This window comes from Sinohyriopsis cumingii, chromosome 8 (assembly GCF_028554795.1).
Source record: "Sinohyriopsis cumingii isolate HCF-2022 chromosome 8, ASM2855479v2, whole genome shotgun sequence".
Lineage (NCBI taxonomy): Eukaryota > Metazoa > Mollusca > Bivalvia > Unionida > Unionidae > Sinohyriopsis > Sinohyriopsis cumingii.
In genome coordinates this window covers 90,713,974-90,731,970 of record NC_142968.1, presented here as the reverse complement: position 1 = coordinate 90,731,970, position 17,997 = coordinate 90,713,974, and the positions used below count along the sequence as shown (strand labels likewise).

At 32.7% G+C, this 17,997-nt stretch overlaps 1 protein-coding gene across 50 annotated transcripts in view; it reads left to right on the top strand.

The window, feature by feature from the left end:
* The window catches only part of LOC149794130 (uncharacterized), a 158,288-nt gene that overhangs the window by 112,197 nt on the left and 28,094 nt on the right, over nt 1–17,997 (top strand). For 34 of the 50 annotated variants that reach the window (XM_089968123.1, XM_089968133.1, XM_089968129.1 and 31 more), the window contains 34 exons: nt 197–241; nt 779–832; nt 1,382–1,408; nt 1,808–1,843; nt 2,439–2,474; nt 2,917–2,970; nt 3,309–3,353; nt 3,877–3,930; nt 4,483–4,509; nt 4,909–4,944; nt 5,531–5,566; nt 6,010–6,063; nt 6,402–6,446; nt 6,970–7,023; nt 7,576–7,602; nt 8,002–8,037; nt 8,624–8,659; nt 9,103–9,156; nt 9,495–9,539; nt 10,065–10,118; nt 10,667–10,693; nt 11,093–11,128; nt 11,734–11,769; nt 12,213–12,266; nt 13,175–13,228; nt 13,778–13,804; nt 14,202–14,237; nt 14,837–14,872; nt 15,319–15,372; nt 15,711–15,755; nt 16,294–16,347; nt 16,897–16,923; nt 17,323–17,358; nt 17,953–17,988. In XM_089968123.1, coding sequence (XP_089824249.1) covers nt 197–241; nt 779–832; nt 1,382–1,408; nt 1,808–1,843; nt 2,439–2,474; nt 2,917–2,970; nt 3,309–3,353; nt 3,877–3,930; nt 4,483–4,509; nt 4,909–4,944; nt 5,531–5,566; nt 6,010–6,063; nt 6,402–6,446; nt 6,970–7,023; nt 7,576–7,602; nt 8,002–8,037; nt 8,624–8,659; nt 9,103–9,156; nt 9,495–9,539; nt 10,065–10,118; nt 10,667–10,693; nt 11,093–11,128; nt 11,734–11,769; nt 12,213–12,266; nt 13,175–13,228; nt 13,778–13,804; nt 14,202–14,237; nt 14,837–14,872; nt 15,319–15,372; nt 15,711–15,755; nt 16,294–16,347; nt 16,897–16,923; nt 17,323–17,358; nt 17,953–17,988 — 1,413 coding nt within the window. The remainder of the gene's footprint in view (nt 1–196; nt 242–778; nt 833–1,381; nt 1,409–1,807; nt 1,844–2,438; nt 2,475–2,916; nt 2,971–3,308; nt 3,354–3,876; nt 3,931–4,482; nt 4,510–4,908; nt 4,945–5,530; nt 5,567–6,009; nt 6,064–6,401; nt 6,447–6,969; nt 7,024–7,575; nt 7,603–8,001; nt 8,038–8,623; nt 8,660–9,102; nt 9,157–9,494; nt 9,540–10,064; nt 10,119–10,666; nt 10,694–11,092; nt 11,129–11,733; nt 11,770–12,212; nt 12,267–13,174; nt 13,229–13,777; nt 13,805–14,201; nt 14,238–14,836; nt 14,873–15,318; nt 15,373–15,710; nt 15,756–16,293; nt 16,348–16,896; nt 16,924–17,322; nt 17,359–17,952; nt 17,989–17,997) is intronic. The other 16 variants (XM_089968167.1, XM_089968154.1, XM_089968131.1 and 13 more) reach the window with 15 other exon arrangements.

Here is a 17,997-nt window from a genome sequence, read left to right as displayed (position 1 = left end):
GTATACGATTGTTGAAATAAATCTACACACAAAAATCTCTCTGACATATTTCCAAAATTATGCCGTAGTTTCTATGTACATTCTACTTTATAACTTTGTAGAGCAACTAATAAAGTATGTGTCAAGTCAAAAATCTTCATTGAGATAAGAACTGAATATATCTTTAATTAACGAAAAAACAATATTTCTTGACCAGGGTCTCCTGGTCTCTTGGGGGCGCCTGGACCCAAGGGTGAATTTGGTGAGACTACTTGCGTATATTTTACATTCTATGTCCATTACGACTTTTTCAGTTACGAATAAACTCATTTCTTCCTTTGGTATCATCATCATCTATTCTTTTAATTCTACTATAATTGTATTGTTAAACTAACAAACAAAGAATCTGTAATTTGCAGTGAAATATTTAAATGTTAGTATTTTTACATTTGAAGGGCAAGATATTTAAGACTTATCAAAAGGCTAGTTTTATACGATAAAGAAGGTTCTGGATGACAAAAACGACGCAACTGAGATGTGTTGAAAGCGTTCAAATATTGTCTACTCAAACGCATTTACATAGCATAGGATCATTTCTAGTAAATTCTTTGTTGCAAGGTGTAACATTTGGTTATAAGTATTTTATACACTGTTATATCATTGTCTAAAATTATGAAATTCATAGTTCGAACAATGCCTACAGATGTCTGAAGCTATGATAGTGAAATATAAAGATAATCATAACCGTCATGTGAAAATATTTGCTATTAACTTAGAGAGGATATCTTTCACCCTGTAGGACCCGTGGGCCCTGTCGGAACTCCTGGCCATAAGGGAGAGCCGGGAATTGCAGGTTTTAATTTTCTCTACATCTCATTGCTGATATTTTCCATGTTTCTCTAAATCATTCAGGATATGGTCAAACAGCGTCTTGGTTTCAATTATTTCTTGTAAAAGCCTGTCTTTTTTATACTTGTTCCGTAGATTCAAAACAGTAATGGATTAGGTAACGTGTATCGTATTAAGATTCGCATGACTGTTAGTAATAATTCTGCTCAAACTATTCCAAATACAGAGGGTAGACAAAGCAACCAAGGAGATCATGAAACCTGGTAAAATTAAGAAACCTAATGAAATGACATTTCTTTAACGCATTAATTTATGATATTTGCAAAGGTTGCTAGATTGAAAACCAAACTTATCCAATGTAGATATTTCATTAATTAAGGTCGTGTCATTAATATAACTCAGATCGTAGATTTCGAGGAATACTGCAAAATGATATGTCCCCTTCTGGTAAATAAATGGATAGAGACTAAATAATCTCCATCGCAAAATTGAGTTCTCATATAATTTTAAAGTTGTCATCAATAGATTTGATTGTTGTATTTGTTAATTTTAGGTCGCCCTGGGTTGCCTGGATTGGCTGGTAATGTCGAATACTGTTATAAGTTCATTTATATTTACTTAGTTTTGTAATAATGTTTGAATACAGATATAACTAGTGTTTTTCTATATCTGGCGAATTGACATTTACAGAAGTATGTTGGGCTGAAAAATTCACTATAAGTATACCTGACTGAAGTGCATAAAACCGAATCTATCTCAAATGTTGGAAGGTAAACAACAAAATGGGTAGTATAACAATTTATGTAGTAACATTTCTCTATCTCACTACTATTGACAGTGAAATACAGAGCAACAGAATTTAATCGGTAGCAAATTATTACGTTTAAGGTATTATTCGGTTCTAAATAACACAAAATTATATCAACCAAGAGTAAACACACCTTCAGTCTGACAAAAGCGATTTGCTCTGTTATTATAGGAAGGCCTGGAGATCCAGGAAAAGATGGAATGCCAGGTAAAGTTTAGAGAGATAAATGATATCAAAATGTATTCGAGGTTGAATATTTTGATACAAAATGTTCCATAATCAGATCCATTCCCTTCGCACACCTGGAAATCGTCAAACAGAAAGTTCTATAAATAATATATGCTTTCATGCCTTGAAAGTGTGTGTGCATCTATTTGTATGGGGGGGGGGGTAGAGAAAGGGAGAGTGAGAGATAGAGAGAGAGAGAGACACGAGAGAGGTAATTCTGTGTGGTTAGTTTCTACGTGTTGATCTTTTTACAAACATAATTCGCAGATTTATATAAGCAGAACATTATAATTGAACTGATGTAACAATAAAAATCAATTAATCCGAATGTTGCAGAGTTTTTTCCAAATAAATAATAAAATTATTAACATTTCTGTTTAAGAATTAAAATTGTTTGTCCGGGACAAAATATGTAGTAAACATTTCCACTAATCCTTCATATATATTATTGATATTGTGACACAATCCAAACACATATTAGCAGATATTGTGACACAATCATCTAAATTCCTATTAGCAATGTTATTCAATTCAATACTCTCGTTTACTTGACACACTACGTTTGCAATTTTAGGCCTCCAAGGTCAGCCAGGAAAAGACGGTGTACTAGGTACAGCGAGCTTTTGAAATATCTTCACAAAAGTATACTAATGTTCGAGATTATATTAACACAGCAACAAGCTATTGGTATTTTTTCATTAACAAAATGAACTTGAATATACCACACAAAAATAAAAAAAGGAGAAATGATACATAGTTCTTTCCAGTAACTCATTAAAAGTTGTGTTATGTTCAACTTGTAGTATCCGTGAGAAGATTAACGTTGCTTAGAAAAAGAAAATACAAAATGCAGTCATAATTTACAGCAGATCAATTATTTTGAACTTTTCAAGCTTTCCCATTTACGTTTTTTTCTTCTTGATAATGTCATTTTCTGTTTAATTCTTTAGACCAAAATATCATATGTTCATTTAAACGCCTCGTAATAAGCATTCAATTAGATCTTATGTATGCACAACTGTCACTGAGTCAATCCATCAATTTATATTTAGGACCAGTCGGACCAATCGGTCCACCAGGGCTAAAAGGTGAAATGGGTGAGTCAGGTTAGAAGCAATGTTTTTTAATTCTCCGGATAAGTTGAATTGCAAGCTGTAATGTATATGCAAAATATAAAATAAACAACATATTTTGATTCAACTTACAATATTTCATTGAATAACTGTTCGTGGAATGTATTAGCAACATGTATACGATTGTTGAAAGAAATCTACACACAAAAATCTCTCTGACATATTTCCAAAATTATGCCGTAGTTTCTATGTACATTCTACTTTATAACTTTGTAGAGCAACTAAAAAAGTATGTGTCAAGTCAAACATCTTCATTGAGATAAGAACTGAATATATCTTTACTTAACGAAAAAACAATATTTCTTGACCAGGGTCTCCTGGTATCTTGGGGGCGCCTGGACCCAAGGGTGAATTTGGTGAGACTACTTGCATATCTTTTCCGTGTCATGTTCATTACGACTTTTTCAGTTACGAATAAACTCATTTCTTCCTTTGGTATCATCATCATTTATTCTTTTAAGTCTACGATAATTGTACTGTTAAACTAACAAACAAAGAATCTGTAATTTGCAGTGAAATATTTAAATGTTAGTAGTTCTTACATTTGAACGGCAAGATATTTAAAACTTATCAAAAGGCTAGTTTTATACGATAAAGAAGGTTCTGGATGACAAAAACGACGCAACTGAGATGTGTTGAAAGCGTTCAAATATTGTCTACTCAAACGCATTTACATAGCATAGGATCATTTCTAGTAAAGGTGTAACATTTGGTTATCAGTATTTTATACAGATATATCATTGTCTAAAATTATGAAATTCATCGTTCCAACAATACCAACAGATGTCTGAAGCTATGATAGTGAAATATAAAGATAATCATAACCGTCATGTGAAAATATCTGCTATTAACTTAGAGAGGATATCTTTCACCCTGTAGGACCCGTGGGCCCTGTCGGAACTCCTGGCCATAAAGGAGAGCCGGGAATTGCAGGTTTTAATTTTCTCTACATCTTATTGCTGATATTTTCCATGTTTCTCTAAATCATTCAGGATATGGTCAAACAGCGTCTTGGTTTCAATTATTTCTTGTAAAAGCCTGTCTTTTTTATACTTGTTCCGTAGATTCAAAACAGTAATGGATTAGGTAACGTGTATCGTATTAAGATTCGCACGACGATTAGTAATAATTCTGCTCAAACTATTCCAAATAGAGAGAGAGGAGACAAAGCAACCAAGGAGATCATGAAACCTGGTAAAATTAAGAAACCTAATGAAATGACATTTCTTTAACGCATTAATTTATGATGTTTGTCAAAGGTTGCTAGATTGAAAACCAAACTTACCCAATGTAGATATTTCATTAATTAAGGTCGTGTCATTAATATAACTCAGATCGTAGATTTCAAGGAATACTGCAAAATAATATGTCCCCTTCTGGTAAATGAATGGATAGAGAGTAAATAATCTCCATCGCAAAATTAAGTTCTCATTTAATTTTGAAGTTGTGATCAATAGATTTGATTGTTGTATTTGTTAATTTTAGGTCGCCCTGGGTTGCCTGGATTGGCTGGTAATGTCGAATACTGTTATAAGTTCATTTATATTTACTCAGTTTTGTAATAATGTTTGAATGCAGATATAACTAGTGTTTTTCTATATCTGGCGAATTGACATTTACAGAAATATGTTGGAATGAAAAATTCACTATAAGTATACCTGACTGAAGTGCATAAAACCGAATCTATCTCAAATGTTATAATGTAAACAACAAAATGGTTAGTATAACAATTTATGTAGTAACATTTGTCTATCTCACTACTATTGACAGTGAAAAACAGAGCAACAGAATTTAATCGGTAACAAATTATTACGTTTAAGGCATAATTCGGTTCTAAATAACACAAAATTATATCAACCAAGAGTAAACACACCTTCAGTCTGACAAAAGCGATTTGCTCTGTTATTATAGGAAGACCTGGAGATCCAGGAAAAGATGGCGCACCAGGTAAACTTTAGAGAGATAAATGGTATCAAAATGTATTCGAGGTAGAATATTTTGAGACAAAATGTTCCATAACCAGATCCAATCCCTTCGCACACCTGGAAATCGTCAAACAGAATGTTCTATAAATAATATATGCTTTCATGCCTTGAAAGTGTGTGTGCATCTATTTCATGGAGGGAGGGGGGTAGAGAAAGAGAGAGTGTGGGTGAGAGAGAGAGAGAGAGGTAATTCTGTGTACTTAGGTTCTACGTGTTGATCTTTTTACAAAGATAATGCGCAGATTTATGTAAGCAGAACATTATAATCGAACTGTTGTAACAATAAAAATCAATTACTACGAATGTTGCAGAGTTTTTCCAAATAAATAATAACATTATTAATATTTCTATTTAAGAATTAAAAGTGTTTGTCCGGGACAAAATATGTAGTAAACATTTCCACTAATCCTTCATATATATTATTGATATTGTGACACAATCCAAACACATACTAGCAGATATTGTGACACAATCATCCAAATTCCTATTAGCAATGTTATTCAATTCAATACTCTCGTTTACTTGACACACTACGTTTGCAATTTTAGGCCTCCAAGGTCAGCCAGGAAAAGACGGTGTACTAGGTACAGCGAGCTTTTGAAACATCTTCACAAAAGTATACTAATGTTCTAGATTATATTAAACACACCAACAAGCTATTGGTATTTTTTCATTAACAAAAAGAACTTGAATATACCACACAGAAATCAAATAAGCAGAAATGATACATAGTTCTTTCCAGCAACTCCTAAAAAGTTGTTTTATGTTCAACTTCTAGTATCCGTGAGAAGATTAACGTTGCTTAGAAAAATAAAATACAAAATGTAGCCATAATTTACAGCAGATCAATTATTTTGAACTTTTCAAACTTTCCCATTTAAGTTTTTATCTTCTAGATAATGTCATTTTCTGTTTAATTCTTTAGACCAAAATATCATATATTCATTTAAACGCCTCGCAAGAAGCATTCAATTAGATTATATGTATGCACAACTGTCACTGAGTCAAGCCATCAATTTATATTTAGGACCAGTCGGACCAATCGGTCCACCAGGGCTAAAAGGTGAAATGGGTGAGTCAGGTTAGAAGCAATGTTTTTTAATTCTCCGGATAAGGTGAATTGCAAGCTGTAATGTATATGCAAAATATAAAATAAACAACATATTTTGATTCAACTTACAATATTTCATTGAATAACTGTTCGTGGAATGTATTAGCAACATGTATACGATTGTTGAAATAAATCTACACACAAAAATCTCTCTGACATATTTCCAAAATTATGCCGTAGTTTCTATGTACATTCTACTTTATAACTTTGTAGAGCAACTAATAAAGTATGTGTCAAGTCAAAAATCTTCATTGAGATAGGAACTGAATATATCTTTACTTAACGAGAAAACAATATTTCATGACCAGGGTCTCCTGGTCTCTTGGGGGCGCCTGGACCCAAGGGTGAATTTGGTGAGACTACTTGCATATCTTTTCCGTGTCATGTTCATTACGACTTTTTCAGTTACGAATAAACTCATTTCTTCCTTTGGTATCATCATCATTTATTCTTTTAAGTCTACGATAATTGTACTGTTAAACTAACAAACAAAGAATCTGTAATTTGCAGTGAAATATTTAAATGTTAGTAGTTCTTACATTTGAACGGCAAGATATTTAAAACTTATCAAAAGGCTAGTTTTATACGATAAAGAAGGTTCTGGATGACAAAAACGACGCAACTGAGATGTGTTGAAAGCGTTCAAATATTGTCTACTCAAACGCATTTACATAGCATAGGATCATTTCTAGTAAAGGTGTAACATTTGGTTATCAGTATTTTATACAGATATATCATTGTCTAAAATTATGAAATTCATCGTTCCAACAATACCAACAGATGTCTGAAGCTATGATAGTGAAATATAAAGATAATCATAACCGTCATGTGAAAATATCTGCTATTAACTTAGAGAGGATATCTTTCACCCTGTAGGACCCGTGGGCCCTGTCGGAACTCCTGGCCATAAAGGAGAGCCGGGAATTGCAGGTTTTAATTTTCTCTACATCTTATTGCTGATATTTTCCATGTTTCTCTAAATCATTCAGGATATGGTCAAACAGCGTCTTGGTTTCAATTATTTCTTGTAAAAGCCTGTCTTTTTTATACTTGTTCCGTAGATTCAAAACAGTAATGGATTAGGTAACGTGTATCGTATTAAGATTCGCACGACGATTAGTAATAATTCTGCTCAAACTATTCCAAATAGAGAGAGAGGAGACAAAGCAACCAAGGAGATCATGAAACCTGGTAAAATTAAGAAACCTAATGAAATGACATTTCTTTAACGCATTAATTTATGATGTTTGTCAAAGGTTGCTAGATTGAAAACCAAACTTACCCAATGTAGATATTTCATTAATTAAGGTCGTGTCATTAATATAACTCAGATCGTAGATTTCAAGGAATACTGCAAAATAATATGTCCCCTTCTGGTAAATGAATGGATAGAGAGTAAATAATCTCCATCGCAAAATTAAGTTCTCATTTAATTTTGAAGTTGTGATCAATAGATCTGATTGTTGTATTTGTTAATTTTAGGTCGCCCTGGGTTGCCTGGATTGGCTGGTAATGTCGAATACTGTTATAAGTTCATTTATATTTACTCAGTTTTGTAATAATGTTTGAATGCAGATATAACTAGTGTTTTTCTATATCTGGCGAATTGACATTTACAGAAATATGTTGGAATGAAAAATTCACTATAAGTATACCTGACTGAAGTGCATAAAACCGAATCTATCTCAAATGTTATAATGTAAACAACAAAATGGTTAGTATAACAATTTATGTAGTAACATTTGTCTATCTCACTACTATTGACAGTGAAAAACAGAGCAACAGAATTTAATCGGTAACAAATTATTACGTTTAAGGCATAATTCGGTTCTAAATAACACAAAATTATATCAACCAAGAGTAAACACACCTTCAGTCTGACAAAAGCGATTTGCTCTGTTATTATAGGAAGACCTGGAGATCCAGGAAAAGATGGCGCACCAGGTAAACTTTAGAGAGATAAATGGTATCAAAATGTATTCGAGGTAGAATATTTTGAGACAAAATGTTCCATAACCAGATCCAATCCCTTCGCACACCTGGAAATCGTCAAACAGAATGTTCTATAAATAATATATGCTTTCATGCCTTGAAAGTGTGTGTGCATCTATTTCATGGAGGGAGGGGGGTAGAGAAAGAGAGAGTGTGGGTGAGAGAGAGAGAGAGAGGTAATTCTGTGTACTTAGGTTCTACGTGTTGATCTTTTTACAAAGATAATGCGCAGATTTATGTAAGCAGAACATTATAATCGAACTGTTGTAACAATAAAAATCAATTACTACGAATGTTGCAGAGTTTTTCCAAATAAATAATAACATTATTAATATTTCTATTTAAGAATTAAAAGTGTTTGTCCGGGACAAAATATGTAGTAAACATTTCCACTAATCCTTCATATATATTATTGATATTGTGACACAATCCAAACACATACTAGCAGATATTGTGACACAATCATCCAAATTCCTATTAGCAATGTTATTCAATTCAATACTCTCGTTTACTTGACACACTACGTTTGCAATTTTAGGCCTCCAAGGTCAGCCAGGAAAAGACGGTGTACTAGGTACAGCGAGCTTTTGAAACATCTTCACAAAAGTATACTAATGTTCTAGATTATATTAAACACACCAACAAGCTATTGGTATTTTTTCATTAACAAAAAGAACTTGAATATACCACACAGAAATCAAATAAGCAGAAATGATACATAGTTCTTTCCAGCAACTCCTAAAAAGTTGTTTTATGTTCAACTTCTAGTATCCGTGAGAAGATTAACGTTGCTTAGAAAAATAAAATACAAAATGTAGCCATAATTTACAGCAGATCAATTATTTTGAACTTTTCAAACTTTCCCATTTAAGTTTTTATCTTCTAGATAATGTCATTTTCTGTTTAATTCTTTAGACCAAAATATCATATATTCATTTAAACGCCTCGCAAGAAGCATTCAATTAGATTATATGTATGCACAACTGTCACTGAGTCAAGCCATCAATTTATATTTAGGACCAGTCGGACCAATCGGTCCACCAGGGCTAAAAGGTGAAATGGGTGAGTCAGGTTAGAAGCAATGTTTTTTAATTCTCCGGATAAGGTGAATTGCAAGCTGTAATGTATATGCAAAATATAAAATAAACAACATATTTTGATTCAACTTACAATATTTCATTGAATAACTGTTCGTGGAATGTATTAGCAACATGTATACGATTGTTGAAATAAATCTACACACAAAAATCTCTCTGACATATTTCCAAAATTATGCCGTAGTTTCTATGTACATTCTACTTTATAACTTTGTAGAGCAACTAATAAAGTATGTGTCAAGTCAAAAATCTTCATTGAGATAGGAACTGAATATATCTTTACTTAACGAGAAAACAATATTTCATGACCAGGGTCTCCTGGTCTCTTGGGGGCGCCTGGACCCAAGGGTGAATTTGGTGAGACTACTTGCATATATTTTACATTCTATGTCCATTACGACTTTTTCAGTTACGAATAAACTCATTTCTTCCTTTGGTATCATCATCATTTATTCTTTTAAGTCTACGATAATTGTACTGTTAAACTAACAAACAAAGAATCTGTAATTTGCAGTGAAATATTTAAATGTTAGTAGTTCTTACATTTGAACGGCAAGATATTTAAAACTTATCAAAAGGCTAGTTTTATACGATAAAGAAGGTTCTGGATGACAAAAACGACGCAACTGAGATGTGTTGAAAGCGTTCAAATATTGTCTACTCAAGAGCATTTACATAGCATAGGATCATTTCTAGTAAAGGTGTAACATTTGGTTATCAGTATTTTATACACTGTTATATCATTGTCTAAAATTATGAAATTCATAGTTCCAACAATACCTACAGATGTCTGAAGCTATGATAGTGAAATATAAAGATAATCATAACCGTCATGTGAAAATATCTGCTATTAACTTAGAGAGGATATCTTTCACCCTGTAGGACCCGTGGGCCCTGTCGGAACTCCTGGCCATAAAGGAGAGCCGGGAATTGCAGGTTTTAATTTTCTCTACATCTCATTGCTGATATTTTCCATGTTTCTCTAAATCATTCAGCATATGGTCAAACAGCGTCTTGGTTTCAATTATTTCTTGTAAAAGTCAGTCTTTTTTATACTGTTCCGTAGATTCAAAACAGTAATGGATTAGGTAACATGTATCGTATTAAGATTCGCACGACGATTAGTAATAATTCTGCTCAAACTATTCCAAATAGAGAGGGTAGACAAAACGACCAAGGAGATCATGAAACCTGGTAAAATTAAGAAACCTAATGAAATGACATTTCTTTAACGCATTAATTTATGATGTTTGCAAAGGTTGCTAGATTCAAAACCAAACTTATCCAATGTAGATATTTCATTAATTAAGGTCGTGTCATTAATATAACTCAGATCGTAGATTTCAAGGAATACTGCAAAATGATATGTCCCCTTCTGGTAAATAAATGGATAGAGACTAAATAATCTCCATCGCAAAATTGAATTCTCATATAATTTTAAGGTTGTGATCAATAGATTTGATTGTTGTATTTGTTAATTTTAGGTCGCCCTGGGTTGCCTGGATTGGCTGGTAATGTCGAATACTGTTATAAGTTCATTTATATTTACTTAGTTTTGTAATAATGTTTGAATGCAGATATAACTAGTGTTTTTCTATATTTGGCGAATTGACATTTACAGAAATATGTTGGGCTGAAAAATTCACTATAAGTATACCTGACTGAAGTGCATAAAACCGAATCTATCTCAAATGTTGGAAGGTAAACAACAAAATGAGTAGTATAACAATTTATGTAGTAACAGTTCTCTATCTCACTACTATTGACAGTGAAAAACAGAGCAACAGAATTTAATCGGTAGCAAATTATTACGTTTAAGGTATTATTCGGTTCTAAATAACACAAAATTATATCAACCAAGAGTAAACACACCTTCAGTCTGACAAAAGCGATTTGCTCTGTTATTATAGGAAGGCCTGGAGATCCAGGAAAAGATGGCACACCAGGTAAACTTTAGAGAGATAAATGGTATCAAAATGTCTTCGAGGTAGAATATTTTGATACAAAATGTTCCATAACCAGATCCAATCCCTTCGCACACCTGGAAATGGTCAAACAGAATCTTCTATAAATAATATATGCTTTCATGCCTTGAAAGTGTGTGTGCATCTATTTGGGGGGGGGGGGTAGAGAAAGAGAGAGTGTGGGTGAAAGAGAGAGAGACAGAGAGAGAGAGAGAGAGAGAGAGGTAATTCTGTGTACTTAGGTTCTACGTGTTGATCTTTTTACAAAGATAATGCGCAGATTTATATAAGCAGAACATTATAATCGAACTGATGTAACAATAGAAATCAATTGATCCGAATGTTGCAGAGTTTTTCCAAATAAATAATAAAATTATTAATATTTCTATTTAAGAATTAAAAGTGTTTGTCCGGGACAAAATATGTAGTAAACATTTCCACTAATCCTTCGATAGATATTATTGATATTGTGACACAATCCAAACACATATTAGCAGATATTGTGACACAATCATCCAAATTCCTATTCGCAATGTTATTCAATTCAATACTCTCTTTTACTTGACACACTACGTTTGCAATTTTAGGCCTCCAAGGTCAGCCAGGAAAAGACGGTGTACTAGGTACAGCGAGCTTCTGAAATATCTTCACAAAAGTATACTAATGTTCGAGATCATATTAAACACAGCAACAAGCTATTAGTATTTTTTCATTAACAAAAAGAACTTGAATATACCACACAGAAATCAAATAGGCAGAAATGATACATAGTTTTTTCCAGTAACTCCTAAAAAGTTGTGTTATGTTCAACTTGTAGTATCCGTGAGAAGATTAACGTTGCTTAGAAAAATAAAATACAAAATGTAGCCATAATTTACAGCAGATCAATTATTTTGAACTTTTCAAACTTTCCCATTTACGTTTTTTTCTTCTAGATAATGTCATTTTCTGTTTAATTCTTTAGACGAAAATATCATATGTTCATTTAAACGCCTCGCAAGAAGCATTCAATTAGATCTTATGTATGCACAACTGTCACTGAGTCAAGCCATCAATTTATATTTAGGACCAGTCGGACCAATCGGTCCACCAGGGCTAAAAGGTGAAATGGGTGAGTCAGGTTAGAAGCAATGTTTTTTAATTCTCCGGATAAGTTGAATTGCAAGCTGTAATGTATATGCAAAATATAAAATAAACAACATATTTTGATTCAACTTACAATATTTCATTGAATAACTGTTCGTGGAATGTATTAGCAACATGTATACGATTGTTGAAATAAATCTACACACAAAAATCTCTCTGACATATTTCCAAAATTATGCCGTAGTTTCTATGTACATTCTACTTTATAACTTTGTAGAGCAACTAATAAAGTATGTGTCAAGTCAAAAATCTTCATTGAGATAGGAACTGAATATATCTTTACTTAACGAGAAAACAATATTTCATGACCAGGGTCTCCTGGTCTCTTGGGGGCGCCTGAACCCAAGGGTGAATTTGGTGAGACTACTTGCATATATTTTACATTCTATGTCCATTACGACTTTTTCAGTTACGAATAAACTCATTTCTTCCTTTGGTATCATCATCATTTATTCTTTTAAGTCTACGATAATTGTACTGTTAAACTAACAAACAAAGAATCTGTAATTTGCAGTGAAATATTTAAATGTTAGTAGTTCTTACATTTGAACGGCAAGATATTTAAAACTTATCAAAAGGCTAGTTTTATACGATAAAGAAGGTTCTGGATGACAAAAACGACGCAACTGAGATGTGTTGAAAGCGTTCAAATATTGTCTACTCAAACGCATTTACATAGCATAGGATCATTTCTAGTAAAGGTGTAACATTTGGTTATCAGTATTTTATACACTGTTATATCATTGTCTAAAATTATGAAATTCAGACTTCCATCAATACCTACAGATGTCTGAAGCTATGATAGTGAAATATAAAGATAATCATGACCTTCATATGAAAATAATCGCTATTAACTTAGAGAGGATATCTTTCACCCTGTAGGACACGTGGGCCCTGTCGGAACTCCTGGCCATAAAGGAGAGCCGGGAATTGCAGGTTTTAATTTTCTCTACATCTCATTGCTGATATTTTCCATGTTTCTCTAAATCATTCAGCATATGGTCAAACAGCGTCTTGGTTTCAATTATTTCTTGCAAAACCCTGTCTTTTTTATACTTGTTCCGTAGATTCAAAACAGTAATGGATTAGGTAACGTGTATCGTATTAAGATTCGCACGACGATTAGTAATAATTCTGCTCAAACTATTCCAAATAGAGAGGGTAGACAAAGCAACCAAGGAGATCATGAAACCTGGTAAAATTAAGAAACCTAATGAAATGACATTTCTTTAACGCACTAATTTATGATATTTGCAAAGGCTGCTAGATTGAAAACCAAACTTATCCAATGTAGATATTTCATTAATTAAGGTTATGTCATTAATACAACTCAGATCGTAGATTTCAAGGAATACTGCAAAATAATATGTCCCCTTCTGGTAAATAAATGGATAGAGATTAAATAATCTCCATCGCAAAATTGAGTTATCATATAATTTTAAAGTTGTGATCAATAGATTTGATTGTTGTATTTGTTAATTTTAGGTCGCCCTGGGTTGCCTGGATTAGCTGGTAATGTCGAATACTGTTATAAGTTCATTTATATTTACTCAGTTTTGTAATAATGTTTGAATACAGATATAACTAGTGTTTTTCTATATCTGGTGAATTGACATTTACAGAAATGTTGGGCTGAAAAATTCACTATAAGTATACCTGACTGAAGTGCATAAAATCGAATCTATCTCAAATGTTGGAAGGTAAACAACAAAATGGGTAGTATAAGAATTTATGTAGTAACATTTATCTATCTCACTACTATTGACAGTGAAAAACAGAGCAACAGAATTTAATCGGTAGCAAATTATTACGTTTAAGGTATTATTCGGTTCTAAATAACACAAAATTATATCAACCAAGAGTAAACACACCTTCAGTCTGACAAAAGCGATTTGCTCTGTTATTATAGGAAGGCCTGGAGATCCAGGAAAAGATGGCACACCAGGTAAACTTTAGAGAGATAAATGACATCAAAATGAATTCGAGGTAGAATATTTTGAAACAAAATGTTTCTTAATCAGATCCAATATCTTCGTACACCTAAAAATCGTCAAACAGAATGTTCTATAAATAATATTTGCTTTCGTGCCTTGAAAATGTGTGTGCATCTATCTGTGTGTGTGTGGGGGGATAGAGAAAGAGAGAGTGTGAGTCAGAGAGAGAGAGAGAAACGAGAGAGGTAATTCTGTGTGGTTAGTTTCTACGTGTTGATCTTTTTACAAACATAATGTGCAGATTTATATAAGCGGAACATTATAATCGAACTGATGTAACAATAAAAATCAATTACTACGAATGTTGCAGAGTTTTCACCCAAGAAATTAATAAAATTATTAATATTTCTATTTAAGAATTAAAAAGTGCTTGTCCGGGACAAAATATGTAGTAAACATTTCCACTAATCCTTCATATATATTATTGAGATTGTGACACAATCCAGACTCATATTAGCAGATATTGTGACACAATCATCCAAACTCCTATTAGCAATGTTATTCAATTCAATGCTCTCTTTTACTTGACACACTACGTTTGCAATTTTAGGCCTCCATGGTCAGCCAGGAAAAGACGGTGTACTAGGTACAGCGAGCTTTTGAAATATCTTCACAAAAGTATACTAATGTTCGAGATTATATTAAACACAGCAACAAACGATTGGTATTTTTTCATTAACAAAAAGAATTTGAATATACCGCACAGAAATGAAATAAGCAGAAATGATACATAGTTCTTTCCAATAACTCCTTAAAAGTTGTGTTATGTTCAACTTGTCGTATCCGTGGGAAGATTAACGTTGGTTAAAGAAAAATACAAAATGCAGCTTTATTTTCCAGCAGATCAATTATTTTAAACTTTTCAAAATATCCCATTTGTGTATTTTTTTCTTCTAGATAATACGTGATTTTCTGTTTAATTCTATAGACAAAAATATTATCTGTTCATTTACACGCCTCGTACTAAGCATTCAATTAGATCTTATGTATATGCACAACTGTCACTGAGTTAAGCCATCAATTTATGTTTAGGACCAGTCGGACCAATCGGTCCACCAGGGCTAAAAGGTGAAATGGGTGAGTCAGGTTAGAAACAATAATTTATAATTCTCCGGATAAGTAAAATTGCAAGATGTAATGTATATTCAAAATATAAAATAAACAACATATTTTGATTCAACTTACAATATTTTATTGAATAACTGTTCGTGGAATGTATTAGCAACATGTATACGATTGTTTACATAAATTTACACACAAATTTCTATCTGAAATATTTGAAAACTGATGCCGTAGTTTCTATGTACATTCTACCTTAAAACTTTGTAGAGCAACTAATAAAGCATGTGTCAAGTCAAAAATATTCATTGAGATAAGAACTGAAAATATCTTTACTAAACGAAAAAACACTATTTCTTGACCAGGGTCTCCTGGTCTCTTGGGGGTGCCTGGACCCAAGGGTGAATTTGGTGAGACTACTTGCATATATTTTACATGTTATGTTCTTTACGACTTTTTCAGTTACGAATAAACTCATTTCTTCCTTTGGTATCATCATCATCTATTCTTTTAATTCTACGATAATTGTACTGTTAAACTAACAAACAAAGAATCTGTAATTTCCAGTGAAATATTTAAATGTTACAATTTCTTACATTTGAAGGGCAAGATATTTAAGACTTATCAAAAGGCTAGTTTTATACGATAAAGAAGGTTCTGGATGACATAAACGACGCAACTGAGATGTGTTGAAAGCGTTCAAATATTGTCTACTCAAACGCATTTACATAGCATAGGATCATTTCTAGTAAATCCTTTGTTGCAAGGTGTAACATTTGGTTATCAGTATTCTATACACTGTTATATCATTGTCTAAAATTATGAAATTCATAGTTCCAACAATACCAACAGATGTCTGAAGCTATGATAGTGAAATATAAAGAAAATAATAACCTTCATGTGAAAATATTCGCTATTAAATTAGAGAGGTTATGTTTCACCCTGTAGGACCCGTGGGCCCTGTCGGAACTCCTGGCGATAAAGGGGAGCCTGGAATTGCAGGTTTTAATTTTCTCTACATCTCATTGCTGATATTCTCCATGTTTCTCTAAATCATTCAGGATATGGTCAAACAGCATCATGGTTTCAATTATTGCTTATAAAAGCCAGTCTTTGTTATACTTGTTCAGTAGATTCAAAACAGTAATGGATTAAGTAACGTGTATCGTATTAAGATTCGCATGACGATTAGTAATAATTCTGCTCAAACTATTCCAAATAGAGAGGGTAGACAAAACGACCAAGGAGATCATGAAACCTGGTAAAATTAAGAAACCTAATGAAATGACATTTCTTTAACGCATTAATTTATGATATTTGCAAAGGTTGCTAGATTGAAAACCAAACTTATCCAATGTAGATATTTCATTAATTAAGGTCATGTCATTAATATAACTCAGATTGTAGATTTCAAGGAATACTGCAAAATGATATGTCCCCTTCTGGTAAATAAATGGATAGAGATTAAATAATCTCCATCGCAAAATTGAGTTCTCATATAATTTTAAAGTTGTGATCAGTAGATTTGATTGTTGTATTTGTTAATTTTAGGTCGCCCTGGGTTGCCTGGATTGGCTGGTAATGTCGAATACTGTTATAAGTTCATTTATATTTACTCAGTTTTGTAATAATGTTTGAATACAGATATAACTAGTGTTTTTCTATATCTGGCGAATTGACATTTACAGAAATATGTTGGAATGAAAAATTCACTATAAGTATACCTGACTCAAATGCATAAAATCGCATCTATCTCAAATGTTGGAAGGTAAACAACAAAATGGGTAGTATAAGAATTTATGTAGTAACATTTCTCTATCTCACTACTATTGACAGTGAAAAACAGAGCAACAGAATTTAATCGGTAGCAAATTATTACGTTTAAGGTATTATTCGGTTCTAAATAACACAAAATTATATCAACCAAGAGTAAACACACCTTCAGTCTGACAAAAGCGATTTGCTCTGTTATTATAGGAAGGCCTGGAGATCCAGGAAAAGATGGCACACCAGGTAAACTTTAGAGAGATAAATGACATCAAAATGAATTCGAGGTAGAATATTTTGAGACAAAATGTTCCATAATCAAATCCAATCCCTTCGCACACCTGGAAATGGTCAAACAGAATGTTCTATAAATAATATATGCTTTCGTGCCTTGAAAATGTGTGTGCATCTATTTGTGGGGGGGGGTAGAGAAAGAGAGAGTGTGAGTCAGAGAGAGAGAGAGAAACGAGAGAGGTAATTCTGTGTGGTTAGTTTCTACGTGTTGATCTTTTTACAAAGATAATGCGCAGATTTATATAAGCAGAACATTATAATCGAACTGATGTAACAATAAAAATCAATTACTACGAATGTTGCAGAGTTTTCACCCAAGAAATTAATAAAATTATTAATATTTCTATTTAAGAATTAAAAAGTGCTTGTCCGTGACAAAATATGTAGCAAACATTTCCACTAATCCTTCGATATATATTATTGATATTTTGACACAGTCCAAACTCAGATTAGCAGATATCGTGACACAATCATCCAAACGCCTCTTAGCAGTGTCATTCAATTCAATACTCTCTTTTACAAGACACACTACGTTTGCAATTTTAGGCCTCCATGGTCAGCCAGGAAAAGACGGTGTACTAGGTACAGCGA